Source organism: Labrus bergylta, chromosome 10 (genome assembly GCF_963930695.1).
Source record: "Labrus bergylta chromosome 10, fLabBer1.1, whole genome shotgun sequence".
Lineage (NCBI taxonomy): Eukaryota > Metazoa > Chordata > Actinopteri > Labriformes > Labridae > Labrus > Labrus bergylta.
The window spans coordinates 11,244,929-11,260,200 of record NC_089204.1 but is presented as its reverse complement, the minus strand read 5'-3'; the positions used below and the strand labels follow the sequence as shown (position 1 = coordinate 11,260,200).

Below are 15,272 nucleotides of genomic sequence, written 5' to 3'. Positions count from 1 at the left end.
AAGTCTGCCTTCTGTGCTTATCTTTTCGTTTCATCCTTGTTTCTGTGGACTTTGCGTGTGGCTCTGCTTTTTTCTAACCCTTTCATTGGACAACTTTGTCCTCATTAAGATATTTTAATAGGCTACTGGACTCCTTTCAGACAGCCTTTTTTGTTTGCATTTTACTTCATTCAATTTACTCTCAAGTCTGTATCTGTGTGGCTCACTTGGTGTTTAACTATGCAACATCACGTTTGTTCCATTAGGTGTCTTAAGTTATACACACATAATACCTGTTTTATAACCACATGTGCAGATCCTTGGTGGCTTTTCTTGCTTCATGCATGAATCCATCCTGCTGAGCAATAAAGGAGTCAAACAATTTGAGATATGGGTTGACTTTTATTTTGATTATGTAATGGTCATGAAAAGAGATGTAATGTAGGTCATGTATTAGCCAAAAATCACATTAAAGAACTATCTAAACACTACAGTTTCTCCACAAGATTCAAGTAATAGCTGCCAGTTTGAGGATAATTCAACTGTTATGTTTGTAAACAGCTTTTAAACATGAGGAAATAAAGCAACCTGGGACTTATCATTATAGATAAATCTGACACCTGAGAGAGACAAACAATGCTACATTCATAATAGTAGAAATTCAACGGCCTGGTTAAACATTTTTGATTTGCTCAGAGCAAACTGACTTGGCTGTTTGTTAAAACACAATGCAGTACTTGAAGTTTTATTTCCTCTGATGACTATAAAAACTGAGTGCAGTACTTAAGTCATTAAACGAATAAGAAAGGTTTTCTGACATAGCCTATGCTTGTGTATTGTCTTTTTTAAGTTGTAAACTGTTATTTTCACTGACATCTCTCTATTTAACAAACAGATAGACTCCAGATGAACCAAAATGTGGAATCCCATGAGTTGGTTAAAAGAATAGTTTGACATTTTTTTTTGTTTGGGGGGGGGGGGGGGGGGCACAACGTTGTCGCAACCTTCATTGGGGGTTTGAGCAAAGGTGAGTTCATTTTTTAAAGTTATGAACATACAAGTGAAATTACATTATAACCCAATCTTAAAACTTAACATATGCAGTTTAAGTCAAAATAAGGTTTGGGTTTGTTTCTTTACAGGACTTGGACAGCAGTCTTTTGGTGAGCCCTGCTATAACATTCTTAAGTTTTAAAATACAAGGAGGGTATTGATCTCCCAAAATGTAAAACTATTCCTTGAATGATATGTGTCAGCCATCATGTTAAAGGTAAATAACCCATAATGCATTCTTATCTACTTCTTGCATCCCCTCTTTTTTAATTTCTTCTTCATTATTCCAGCCTTTCAGAACGGACTTTACTGCTTGAACTGAGCCTCCCAGGCAGTTTTTTGCCTGACATTCCTGCCTCCAACAATGTCAGAAGAGTTGATGCCTTTGGGGTTGAAGTCCAAACCAGGAAAGAAAGAGATCTGTGCAGATCTATCCTGAGGAGGGGGCCCTCAGCTCAGGGCAGAGAAGTCCCCAAGGCGTAGAAAACAACACATTTCCCTCCCTTTGATTTCTCCCTGGCTTCCTACTGACAGTGAATCTGGTAGTTGAGTTTGGCTCCCAGCCTTGTTCCTGCCAGGTGTTTGTTGAAGGCGTCATCCATCTCTCTGCTCTGTTCTGGTGTGAAGTGATTCTTCCAGTCACCGACCTCACCTGCACAGGGATTCAAATAGGAGAGGTATCATATTTTCCATCTGTTTTGTAAATTTAGTGAAATGGGTAAAACAGTTTAGGTATAAAAAAAAGTCTCTCAGGCACCTTTCCTGAAGATGATGTTCCCAATAGTGTGGGCATTTGCAGAGCTTTCCTTCATGGCTTTGAAGGTGCTCTCCTCAGTGATCTTCTGGACCTGACTCGTGGTCAAGCTGAAGCCAAAGAAGGTGCTGATTTGACGGACGCCCTCATTCAGGTTCTACAGGGCAGACAAAAAAAAACAAAGTTGTTACTGACTGTGACTGATGATCTCTGCTCTGCAAGATTCAATTGTATGTTGATGTTTCATGGATTTTGACTGAAACCTCTGGCTGACTAGAAGAAATCAAATGTACTGAAACCCTGTTGGAAATATAGAGACATTGTCAACTTAAAGAGTAAGAAAATATATATTACCTTGTTGAATCAGTAGTTTTGTATTAATATTGTAAACATAAAACAGACATGAAAACCCTCAGAAGGTTCTTGTGTTTGGGAAAAGAGCTTCTTATACACATTTCACTCATTTCCAGTATCTCATTATAATAAGTGGTGTTTTGAAGATTAAATACGTAAAAAGGAAATATCTAAAAATCTAAAATGTTTTATAAAGTGACCCAATGGTATCTACCTGTTTTAGCTCCTCAAAGGTGACAATCATGACGTTGGGGTCATCCATCCTCTTCTCCCAGGCCAAGGCATGCTCAAAGTAAGACCCCCAGGGAACTAAACATACATACACAGAGATAAAAACAGATGAGAAAGCTATTTGTACTTTCAAACCTCTTTTCTTGCCCCGTCTTGCTAACATACAGGTATGAGAATACTTTGCTGTGAGAAGGCGTGAGAATCATCTTAACTCAGATTTTGTGTTTCCTGGTTTACTAGACTCGCTGAGTAGAGCGCCGCAGTCAACACAGATTTCTCAGTGAGCCCGCTGAGTTGGCTGTTTACTACATCATAAACCCAGCTGAGCTCAGGATCATAAAGTCAGGCAGTTCAAGGTAGTATGTATGTCCTCCTTACTGCTGCTATTCATCATACCAAGTCACTTTAAATCATTATTCGTTACTTTAACTTTCCATCCAACGCACAGATCGTCTTCATTGTCCTGTATAATTTACTTCACTCCTTTATATTCCAGTTGTATATACTTTCTATCTTATTTGAATTTATCTTACCTATTCTGTTTCGATTTTGATTTTGTACTACCTACTTGCTACTTGTCTTTGTGCTGCTGCAATGCCTGGATTTCCCCTCTGGGTATCAATAAGGTATTATCTTATCTTAACTTATATCTGTCAACTACAGGGTTGACACACTGTGAGGCCATAAGGAGGAAGGGTTAGTCTGGCCATACATCACATGATAGGGGGATAATACAACTGTGTTGTCTGTTGGGTGGTGAAAACAAATTAATCAAAAAATGCAACATAAATGTCTTTGGCTCCTGAGGGTTGGAAGTGTGGATTTTTCTCACCGTCTCCGCTCATGAAGTCAGAGAAGAAGGAGTCCCAGGACTTTAGAGAGGGAAGGACTGGGTTGTTGTTGCAGAAATGATAGAAGGAGACCACAGTGTCTTTAGGGTTCCTGAAGATCACCAGCATCTTCGCAACACAAAAAAAGTTGCAATTGAATATTTGTTGTACAGAAGCGCTAAAAGCAATGGAGTTAAAATTCAACACAGTAGACTGAAGAACATACATTTGACACAAAAAAAATAAAACATCATCCAAGAGAAGAAGAAAAACAACACATGGGCATAAACACAAAGACATATTACATACAAAGTCCGGCAAAGAAAGAAAGATGCTTTTTCGTGTAATGCCTCTGATGCCTAATAAATTGAGCTATAAAGGTTATTACACTGTCTGAGCTTGTAACTGTAACCGACTGGCAAAGTTGAAAGCCTTGCCTTTTGGATCAGCTCCCGCTTCAATAGTATGCCTTGGTACAATAGCCTACCCGGGTGGGCTGGTGCATTGGTGGGTGGCTGTGGCTCAATGGTAAAGTTGGTTGATTATTAACTGGAAGGTTGGGAGTTTGATCCCAATCTCCATCAGTGTGAATGGAATAGTATGGAGGGACAATTTGGAACTTAATGTCACAGCCTCTGCCATGAGTGTGTGATTGTGACATGTTGTGTAAAAGCACTTTGAGTGGTCAGAAGACTAGAAAAGTCCATTTACCCTTTTACTGCTGATATGCTGTTCATAAACTTACTTAAGCTCCTCTACTAAAGATAGTAACTCACTTCTATGCTCAAATGAGCAATCCATCACTTTGTCCAGTAGAACACCATTGCCTCAGATTTGAAGGTGCTTATCCCATCTGCTTCACATTTGGCTGTAAACCACCCAAGTAACTGCTAATAGTCATCTGATAAATACATGGAAGCAACTCTGAGGTCCTTTAACTGGAAACTCTCCTCCTGTGCCTCTTCCTGTACCTTGAGATCTTGTATATGAAAATAACAAACCAAATCTGTAACAAGGGACAACCCTTGCCAACGGCACCTCCACTGGGAATGCGTTTCAGTTTGTACTGAGGATATTCAGACAGTCAGTTCCCAGTTCACCCTTACTACAAAGAAAGATTTACCTGGTCTGTCTGGTTGCATGCCATTTATCATCACACTAATCATCAGTTGCAGATCAGATCAAGTGTACAAGACATATTATTGTAAATCTGATGATAAAGCAATGTGGGTGATTAGCATTTTCCCCTAGTGTGTTCAGGATCCATGGCAAGCATTCCTACAACAAAACACAATTCATTTTCAGATCGGGATACCACTTCAACCTCTTTTAAACAATCAACCTCCTCCATGTAGGTCCAGCCAGGTCTTTAGTGGTTTTCCGTGGGAGAACTCCTACACACATGGTGCTTAGCCAAGGGCTCAAGAGAATCCCTACACCAGTCCTGGGCCCCTTGTCCTTGGTAACAGGAAATGTAATAGTTCTCCCTGGCAGTTTACTACTTGAACTACATTATAGGTAGATGTAAGACCACTTATACTGTATTCAGCTGCTACACTTTTCTCACAAGCTCTGTTTTTTTCCCTGCCAGAAAGGTGACAGTCAATGTTCCTAAAAAACAGTCTGCGATGCTGGGAATAAACACCAATGTCTGAGCCTTTAGTCCCTCCCCCCCCCCCCTGTAATTTCCTGATTTTTGATATTCTCAGATTTTCTTTGCATTCCATCTCTGAAAATCTAATATGGTTTTATATCCCCATCAGACTTTTAATAAAAAGATTTCATGGTAAGCTTTGATCTTTTGACCTTACTAGATTCCCTTGCCCCTAGTTGATAAGGGTCACCTTAACATCTTACTACAAAAGCTTTGAAACTTACTTTGGGTTTCTTTGCATAGAAGGAGGCGGGGATGTTATCAGGGTGCAGGTGAGCCCCTAGAAACCTTGGAGATGGAGCCTCATTTACAGCCTGAGGGGAGACAAGGGCAGTAGGGATAGTAAATGTCATATATTATAATAAATAAATGTACATAAATATAAATATGTTTTGTATATACAGTATATAACATACAGCATATTGACCAGAATTATACATTTTCTTAAAATAATATTTACAAAGAGTTAAAAAGTTCCCTGCCAACATTTCACACAAAGAGCTTTAAGTTCCCAATGTAAAAAAACATGGTCTGATTCAGTTTCACCTCTGTCCACCTGTTTCTGCTCTTTATGCTAAGCTAAGCTAATGAGCCACTGATTCTGTGTTTTAAGACTAGAGACTTGACCATTTAACTCTCACTGAGAAAAAAGGTATTTTCCTCCCAATTGATTTTACATGATTTAAACAGTTCAGCATTGAATACATGTTAAATCAAACTAACGCTTGGCACCGTTATAAAAAAAGATTTGAATGGTCCATCATTAACAAAAAGGAAAGTGTTTCATTACAAAGTAAATAGTGATTTATTTTTCTTTGTTGGTTTCTAAACAGCAGTTAGGCTGTTTTCTGGTGTTGTTGCCTCTATGTCACATAAATGGTCAAAGCTGCTTTCAGGCTATAGATTTAAACTTAAAAAGTTAACTTTTCAACAGCAGATGTGTGTGTGTCCCTGACCTTTCAAGGCTTTTGGTTTTAAAACAGCAAGTTTATTTCTGTGTTTCTGCCTCTGTTTAAATATTAATAGCTACAATAACTAGGTTACTAGTTAAACCAGAGAATTTGAAGCATTAGAGTAGTTTAGAGAATTTGGCTTCATAATTCATTCAGCCGTTTTCTGTCTGAATTTCTGCCTGGATTTGCATAATAAACACATCATTAATTATACCAGCGTTCAAATGTCATGAAAATCTGAACAGTTGTGGAGAAATCTGACAAAATCAGAAAAAGGCAATCAAAACATTAAGAACAGTTTTGTATTTAAATATGTGGTTATTTTACTACTGTTTTCTGTAGTTTTCTTTCAGTTTTGAATCTACTGTGAGTGCAAAAATGCTTGGTATGAAAATTGAAAGAAGAAACAGATTTTTACGGAAACATTTTAGGAGAAAACTCTTCAGCTGTACGCGTAAACTAAATATAACTTTTTTTAGGGACACTTTCTTCAAGATTATTGGTTACCAATTCTAGCATGTAGCGTGCTCACAAAATGCAAACTACCTCTGAGAGAATATAAATAACTTCAGTTCTTGCAGAGTCTTATTTTATATATAGTTTAATCTCGGTCTTAACTTTTCATTTCATGCACACAGAAATCTCCTGGACCATCATATCTGCCAGTGTGTGCCCTTTTGTCTTCTTATTTTCTTTCAGCTTTTTTTCTAAAAGGTCACAGCGGAGAAATAAGAAAGAAATCAATCAATCTTCCTTCCTCTTGGAATGACAATAGTTTCTGTAATACAATAGCTGCACAGCTCCTCAATCAATAACCTCACTCCTAGACTCCACCCATACAGTGGAAGAGCAGCCTTTTTGTTTCGTCAAGAACCTCAACAAAGTCCAGTTGTCTTTTGTATTCATTTTGAATTATTTTTGTCCTGTACAAAAGACAGCTAAGTCTCATTATACTAGATTATTGGGTTAAGTAATTGTAGTTTACACAATGAAAGGGCTATTGACTCATACACTATCAAGGCTCAAATGTATTTGCGATAAGCCTCCTTTTCACCATTCAGTTTTGTCCACCAACATTTACGATCTCCCAGTGAAATAAAGTCTCGGTTTAGGACAGAAAAACGATGAACAGTTAAACAACCAGAGTAACTGTGTAAGCTCTACCCGGCAGAAGAAATAGAGCGTTGTTGACGGAGGATGGGAAGAGTAATAAAAACCAGGGTTAAACAGAGGAGAATTCCCTCCACTGACAGAGCTCCAGGACATTCAGATTGTGTTCCTATATAGACTTGATCAGTTCATACCAAAATCTACTTTTTTTTTTCTTCTTATAAGTAATAAGTAATCCTGTTTTTTTAAATTGGATAAATTAGCACTCAGAAGTACAACAATCTGAGGTGGGATTGACCCACAACAAAATGATTTTAGAGGGTTTTCATTTTTTAGTGGGCAAAAGTTCCACTATTTAAGGGCTGTTCATTGCATAATGAGGAACGGCTGGAAAATTGCATCTGTAGGTTATAATTATGGAGACATGACTCAGACTGTATAGGTCTGAAAAGTTTCACCAACGCCTTGAATATATATTCTTTCTCAAGGCCAGCAGGGGGATCACGCCACTGATTGCAACAATACAAAGTTAAAATGAGCCTACTTCTCAATTGGCTGATTGCAGCAGTTATTTTTTCTTAATGAGCTTTTGGTCTCAATTACAATTTTTGAATCTTCTTCAAGAATGATGTTCATTTTTAGGGGGGTGGGGGGAAGTAAAGGGGGAAACATTTTGAATATATGATGCAATTTCTTTGTACATTTCTAAATAAAAAATGTAACACAAAAAAAGAATGGTGTTCATTTATTACATTATGGTTCCATTTATAGTGAAATAGAAAATACATCTACATGTTTAGAGCATGGCAACTTTAAGTCGCTCCCAGCAACTAAAAACGTTTAGTTCAGAGTTTGACTGGATGTAAAGACACATTGATTGTTTAATTTTTTTTGAAAGTACTTCTATTTAACATTATTTAATTTGCTTTGGCAGCGAAAGCTGGCATCCCAGTTAATAAAAAAGTAACAGTGATTAATAAATGCATCTTGCAAACTAAGCTAACTCTAGGATTACCTGAGGACTTTTTGTTAACGCCCCCTCCAACTTCACCCTCTTCTCAAATTATAATCACTTCTGGCTGCGTAAAACCAAGATGGTGATTGCAAGAATGCCAAACTCTAAAGGCCTCAAATTGTTGTCCACAAACCAATTAATTCCTGTCGGCTATACATCAACATAATATAAACAGTCTATCAAGACAAACACACATCCGGTGAGTACCTTTAAAACCTTTGGTCCCATGAACTCGATCAGTGGGGGCATCTTGGTTTCTGCTCTTTCTCCAGTGGCCTCAGTAATGATCTTCCTCACCACGCCAACCATCCAATTAAAACCTGTTCAAAACACACACCACACCACTTTTTAATCTACATGTTGTAGTGTTGAGCATTGTTAAACAACCCTCCAGTTCTTATTCTGGACAGGAACAGAAACATTTAAAAAAATATATAAAAAATCTGAATTGCAGAGATTTAAATTGCACATATCACTGTCGGGCTGTGCATCTTCATTGGTCTCACGATATGATTGGATTACGATTATTATTGATTCGACTCGATTGGACGCACGATGCATCACGATGAGTTGTATCCTCAATTTTCTGTTACCGGACATCGCTACGTTTTCATCATTGAAGACAATCAGTCAGATGAATATGTTGTCCTTTTTTATTAATTATGAAGTGCTTCAGGAATCAATGTCAGCATAAATATCTTTACATTGTAAACCCAAAATAAGTAAATATGTACTATAGGTCCAGCTGTGGATTGAAAATCTACAAGCAACATCAGTATGCAACAACTGCTAATGTTCTATGACTGCATCGAATTGTCAATGTCCACACCGACGTGCATTGTATAAACAATTAATTTCAACATCCTAATATCACTGTGTCATAGTACAGTTTTTCTTCGATGGACAATGTAATAATTCATACAAAATATTACAAAAAACCTGCATATTTGTTACAATGTCATTGTCATACATTGTAAATACATTTGAATTTTGCAACTAATTCAGTATTTGGAATCCGTTGGCTTCAAATTCAACATCAGATTGTTTTATTTGCATTCTTCAGTGCACCCACAGCAGTCACGGTTATAAAACATCAATGTGTTATCTGTTCATTTCTTTCCTTCTCTTTTGTTATGGCATCTAGCTGGTGTGTAGCTCTCCAGCAGGTTAATCTTGTTTCCCTGACAGATCCTGCTGTTAAATAATGACTCTGCAGCACATATAACAGGAGGGGAAACATCGGCCTGAGTTATCTGAAGGTTGTTTTATGGCTTGGGTATGACCTGTATGGTTAGAGAGAAAAAGTCATGCCATTTTTGTCTCCAGGTGTGTTTTGTGTTCACTTTATTTTCTGTGTGGTGTGCAACAAAGTTTAACCCTTCTGTAACTGTGAATAGTGAAAGTCCCATTTTGACATGTAACACTTAACACAAACACTAGTAGGACCACTGAACAAGTTTTATGTTTATTTCAATGCACATTATAATATATATTTTTCTTTTTTTGCCATGTTTTTCAGATACATGAAAAATGTTTCAGCCGGCGCACGCTGGTGGCACAATGGTTAGTGCGCGCGCTTGTAACCAAGGCGATCTTGAGCTTGGAGCTTGCTTTGGAAATAAGAGAGACTTTTAATAGTTCTAAAAATCTAAAATGTTAAAAAATTGTTTCCCAGATCCCAGAAATTGAATAGGAAAAACTCTTTAGGAACACTTAAATTAACACACAAACACACACACACACACACACACACACACACACACACACACACACACACACACACACACACACACACACACACACACACACACAGAAAAAATAGTGACAGAAGTAAATATTACCGGCCACTAAACGGCAGTAGACTGTAAATTTATTGTTCTTGAAGTGAAGGCCAAACAGATCTCTAATCTCCTCCATATATCACAGAGACTCCAGGAAACCAGAATCTGCTGCGGTCTGCTATGAAACACTGATTAACTGCCTTGACTTTAAATTGGACATTCAGCCATTAAAAAAGGGCTTCCATTGGCTGAATGGATGGAGGACATGTTAAGTTACACCCCTGTCGATAAAAAGCTCCATTATCCCCAACGTGGGCCCCTGTCCAAACTGACCCTTTATGCATAGAGATGTGGGCTGGGTGTGTTTGTAATCTGACATTCCTCCAAAGAAGATTAACTTTTTTGTCTTCATGTCGTTTCTCCACTAGCAAGCAGCTGGGCAAAAATAAACACTTTCCCAAAAGAAAAACATGCCACATTCCTCTAACGCACCAGTTTGACAGCAGCTTTTCATGCTGCACAAACGACACTGGGAGCTCTTTGTGTTTTTTAGATAAAGAGATTGAATTTGGTGTTTTGTGGTGCTTTTATATATCAATAAATCACATCCACATTCACGAAGGCATTTATGCTAAGTCATGCACTACAATACCCAGGTTGCATGCAAAGAGGTTCAGGTGAAAAGGTTATTGAAGCATCACTGGAAGAAAGGTTAAGAGCCCAAACGTACAGTAGCTGTTCAAGGAAGCAGTTATGAAATATAATTTTAAAGATTAAAATTAACAATGACTTACTAAATGTTCTGGGACTTCCTAACTGAGCTAACAATATAAAACCTTTCAGTATTAGGAGGGATTCTTTACTCATCATGGGAAGTGAAATTCATACATAAAGACCCATCTTAGTGTAGTTCCAACATAATTGGAATTCTGAGCATAACTTCTGAACGTGATAAAGAAACAGGTTTACCTTTTTTTGGAATGTGCCATGTTTTTTTTCTTCTACTTTATTGCTCAGAGTTTCACACCAGCCAACTTTTGAAGGGATTGTTGTCTTTAGCCATTCCTTTTCTTGTATTGATGTTCTGATTGAACTTCCAAAGTGTAAAGTCCACAGACAAAGGAAATGCCCTGCTAAACAGCCTGTTAGCTTCTGATGCTAACCCAGCAAACGTTATCGCTGCTTCTCATTACGCTCGATTCTTCCTTTTTCTTCTTGTTAATTTCCACGAAAAGCACAGTGGGAAACAATCTCCACAGCAACTGTGCTCTTGTTGATAGTGCAAAATAATACTATTAACTCTTTAAATCATTTTGAATGTAAGAAAATAATATAAGTAGGCCTACCTCCCTCATGATGATAAATATAAAGCTAGTCAGCGGTTAGCTTAATTTAGCTTAGCTTAGGAACTAACACAGCAAAAAGCTGGTACAGTCAGCTCCAAAACACCAACAATTTCAAAATAACATTGAAGTCATTAATTGAAATATATTTTATTTTAACATATTTCTTTTAACAGCATAAAACAAAATAGTATCTGTAAAAATATCACTACGATCTTGGCCAGTTGCAGTCAGTTTACAGAAAACCCGCTAAAAAAGCAAACCTTTATGGTGTGGTCTGAGTCAGGAAGTGAACTGTTACAACACATAAATCAAGAGGGGAAGGAAACTTTATTTTGCATCTTATGTGTCTAATAAATGAGGGTGTGTTCTGGCAAAGTAAACAGCTTTTTGTTCCAGAAAGTTGTTTTGTCATCACATTCTTTTGTTGGCCATTTCTTGACCCCTTAGTTTTATCTTCTCCTCCTGCCAGGGTCCCAACTCCCAGCCCTCAGGCTTGGAAATACTCCGCTGTGATCATTTTTCAATATGTCGTCAGCTTTGAGGTGGATTTCTTCCCTTGCATACAGCCTCAGTATGTGTTTGCTCAAAACACATTTGGATCTCAGTTATGGAGATGTTTAGAAACATTGCAGACTATGTTGATGTTTTCCAGCTGCTAGATCTCAAATCCTAGATGTCTATCTGTCCTTAAGTGAACCAACCAGGAAGTTTAATTCGCTTCTCTCTCTTTCTCTCTTTTTTTTGTGCAGATGTTTTGAGTATGTGGAAAAGTGCATTTTTGAAAGTCAAGAGGAACAAAAGAAACAAAGTAGGCTGCTGTTTTTGAAACGTTCAAGAAAAAGGTTGTGATCTTTGGCGTTTATTTGCAGTGTATTGTATTTCAAAGTGTCTGTTAGACTTTTATTCTATTCAAGACGTTAATTTTGGTATTTCTTGGTAAGCTGCAAATAAATACAAATCTGGAAAATGTTATTCCCTTGTTCAGCTCTTCACATTTTGAACCTTTCATGGTTTGGGATATATAGAAAGATTTTTTTTTTTCAACATTAGATTGTGATACCAAAACTTTATAATTTTAATGAAACAATTTTTTTATGTAGAAAAGACTGCAAGGCATGGTTAATGTGGAAAAACTGGGAAATGAAGTTTACTTTTTTTTATGGGCATGACAAAATGATTCACTAATGAGTTCGAATTGGATGAAGTTGAGTCATCATAAACTGTGAGACCAAAACATTTACTTACAGGGCAGAGGTTTTTCTCATTGAGAAAAGTTTGCAGATAATGTTAAGAGCCTCCATAATATAAATCATGTTACTGGTGAGGATCCCTGAAACAATCAGGTCATTTAAGTAAAAGGATTTCTGATAAAACTAATTTACATTTCATATTTTACAGACCTTAACAACTATGATGAATTACAATGTGATGTTTTGTGACTGTTTGCCATTAGTCTTTAACATTTTACATTTATTGTATTTAAATGTTATCATGTTTCATGTTATTTTTTTGTAATAACACAACTTTCTATTTAGTCAATGACAACATTCTACAGGACCATGACCAATCATGTCAAACTGCAGAAAAGGTGAAGAACATATTTCACAGTTATGGCTAAATTGAGTACAGTCTCAACTTAAAAGCCAAAAGAAATATGAATACGATGCTTGGTCATTTGTGTGGATGTTCACCTTTTTTCACTTCAGCATAAATGGAAAAGGTTATTCCACCAATGTCGGTTAAATTTTAGCCGTACAATATATCAGACTTTATTTAAGCGTAATTCATAAAACACATTTTCTCATTTACTGAATCTCTTCCAAATCAGTAATTATTAGCTGTGTCATAGGCTGGATACTGCAAAGCTAGAAAGTCATTATTGCATTACGCAGTGGCTGTATTATTCCTGACAAGAGGAAGACAGCTGCTATCAAGGAACTAAAGGGGATCCAAATACAGAAATATATAAAGTCATTACCATCTTTGAACTTTTTTCTACAGCTTAAAAATACTATAAAAATTGTGTAGAACATAACTCGGTTGGTTTCTGTAGTTAAACTCTGTTTGCTGCAATTCAGATTTGTTTGGAGAGAGCAGTGGTGTCTCTAGCCTAATTTTCACCAGTCATAAAGATAACAAGCAACCAGTGCAAGAGTGTTCAGAGGTCACAACAGAGGGAGGAAGAACAATAATAATTTGTATGACTGTATATTGTTTTTGATATGTTCCTCTCATGCAGAACAGCTTCAGTTCATTAAGAATTTTTAAAATTTGACCAAAGTTACTCACCACATTTGGGGTACGCTATCAGCATGAGGTCTTCCTCCCTGGCCTCCATGTTCTCCAAAGCCTTCAGATGATCCTCGGGGCACATGAGGCAGGGGTATAGGACCCCCTTATATCTGTACAACTTATCCTCGTCCTTCATTTCCTTTGCCATCTGCATCCTGGACAGGGCTTTGTCAGTGGAGTCTTCAGAGCTCATCCTGTAACAGTATTGTGTAACTGCTCAAATCAGGAACTCAGACAGAAAGTATCTACAGCTTTCTTAACAACGCGCACAGACAAGTATGAAGGGTGTAGGCTGAAAACAGAAAAGCAGCTTTCTGTGCAGTGGAGCGGCGTCTGTCCACTGCTGCCCTGCAAATGAACGAGAAACAGAGAGAAAGGGTGAGTGTGTCTGTGTGTAGTAGTAAAAAGAGGAGGAGGTGCCTGGTGTCTCCTCCTTCTGTTACACACACACACACACGCACACGCACACGCACACACACACACACACACACACACACACACACACACAAAAATGTATGCGTTTGAGGAGGTGTGTCTGATGCCTGTGCAATGTTCACCAGATGGGAGGTACATGCTGACAGACTGTGGACCTCATTTACACACACACATGCGCACACACACACACGCACACACACGCACACTCTCGCACACTCTCGCACACTCTCGCACAAATCCAAAACAGTACCAATATTATCTTGTATTTATATATATGTATATGTATATATGTATCTTTGTGCAGCTCAGATTCACCAGCGGTTGCAAATGAGCAACAAAATCCCCTAAAAGGCGAAGAAAAACTTCTGATTCATGAAAGAGAAAGGGGAAGAAACCTCAAGAGAGGAAAATATTTTGGCTTGATACCCCTTCCTCAAACAGCTGGGGGTTGTAAGAAAAACCTTCAAAAAATGAACAGACATAAATCTTATTCCTAGAGTTTCTGCAGAATGTTATTCCCCTTGTGGTCACATGCAAAAGGAAATGATTAATCGATGACTTACAAGGGCTGGTTGATAAAACTCCCAAGGTTTCTGCACTTCATTTCACTTCACTTGTGTTATATTGTTCTTGGAGTTGGTGTTACTCCACTTACTTAACATACCTGAGAGAACCAGAGACAGTGCTACAATCACCAACAGCAACCCCCAACAGGCAACATTGCTTCCATTTTGAAACAATGCCAATTATGAACCTCAGCACATCAGGGTGCTTTGGATGTTTATTACAAGACAACTGCTTAAGTAAGGACATTTTGCTTTCTCACTCGGCATGCATACAGTTTAACTATTGGATAGAAACCTGAGCATAATGTCCTTACTTTAAAGATGCAGTCAGATGAAGCTTAAGATAGCTTTCAGCTACCCTCAGATTCATTGGTGCCAATATAGTGGTGTAAAAAATACGATAATGTGCACGTCTATAATTCAAAATCAGCCACTAAACACCTCAGCACTGGGTTGTGTCTGCGGGTGTGTCCACCTTGTGTTGTCTTGCAGCCGACAAAGAACAGTGCACTGACGACACCTAGCCTTCCTCCCTAACAAAATATAGGTTTGTGTGCGAAAGGCAGGGCATGTGGCCTTAATGAGGAAGCTAAGCCTTTTTGTCTGCTTGCTCCACAGCCCACATGGAGTGCCATGAAGTTTGCCTCCTCTCTACACATCCAAAGCTATCTATGGCCACGCTTTGCTTAGGACATGGTCTTGGCAAACCTGGCTGCTTCGCCTTGGTGGCACACTTCCTCTATCACCAAATGATGGCGTTCAGTTGGAGTAGCCTTTATACAGGTAGTTTTATTTGCTCCAAACCAGAGACCCCTTTGTTTTGTTGGATGTGGTTCACTATATCCTGGTGTCAGAGAGGGGACTGGCTAGAGTCGCTTTGCTCTCCCTTTCCAGCGCCTCTTACCATGGGTTCCTGGGA

General features: G+C 38.1%; 1 protein-coding gene across 1 annotated transcript; it reads right to left on the bottom strand.

The window, feature by feature from the left end:
- Nucleotides 1-368: 368 nt before the first annotated feature.
- Nucleotides 369-13,736, bottom strand: sult6b1 (sulfotransferase family, cytosolic, 6b, member 1). Its single transcript, XM_020626273.3, has 7 exons — nucleotides 13,350-13,736; nucleotides 8,141-8,253; nucleotides 5,080-5,169; nucleotides 3,204-3,330; nucleotides 2,355-2,449; nucleotides 1,790-1,943; nucleotides 369-1,684 (listed from the first exon to the last, which is right to left on the bottom strand). The coding sequence occupies exons 1-7, from the start codon at nucleotides 13,543-13,545 to the stop codon at nucleotides 1,557-1,559; spliced, it is 903 nt and encodes a 300-aa protein (XP_020481929.2). The 5' UTR covers nucleotides 13,546-13,736; the 3' UTR covers nucleotides 369-1,556.
- Between the last annotated feature and the right edge of the window lie 1,536 nt (nucleotides 13,737-15,272).

Bases quoted from the DNA above. Each gene is read 5' to 3' on its own strand.
- sult6b1 (XM_020626273.3), bottom strand. From the start codon at position 13,545: ATGAGCTCTGAAGACTCCACTGACAAAGCCCTGTCCAGGATGCAGATG. The intron at 1,944-2,354 runs GTAGATACCATT...TCTGCCCTGTAG, and splicing joins CCTTTGAGGAGCTAAAACAG to AACCTGAATGAGGGCGTCCG. The intron at 1,685-1,789 runs GTGCCTGAGAGA...ATCCCTGTGCAG, and splicing joins GAACATCATCTTCAGGAAAG to GTGAGGTCGGTGACTGGAAG.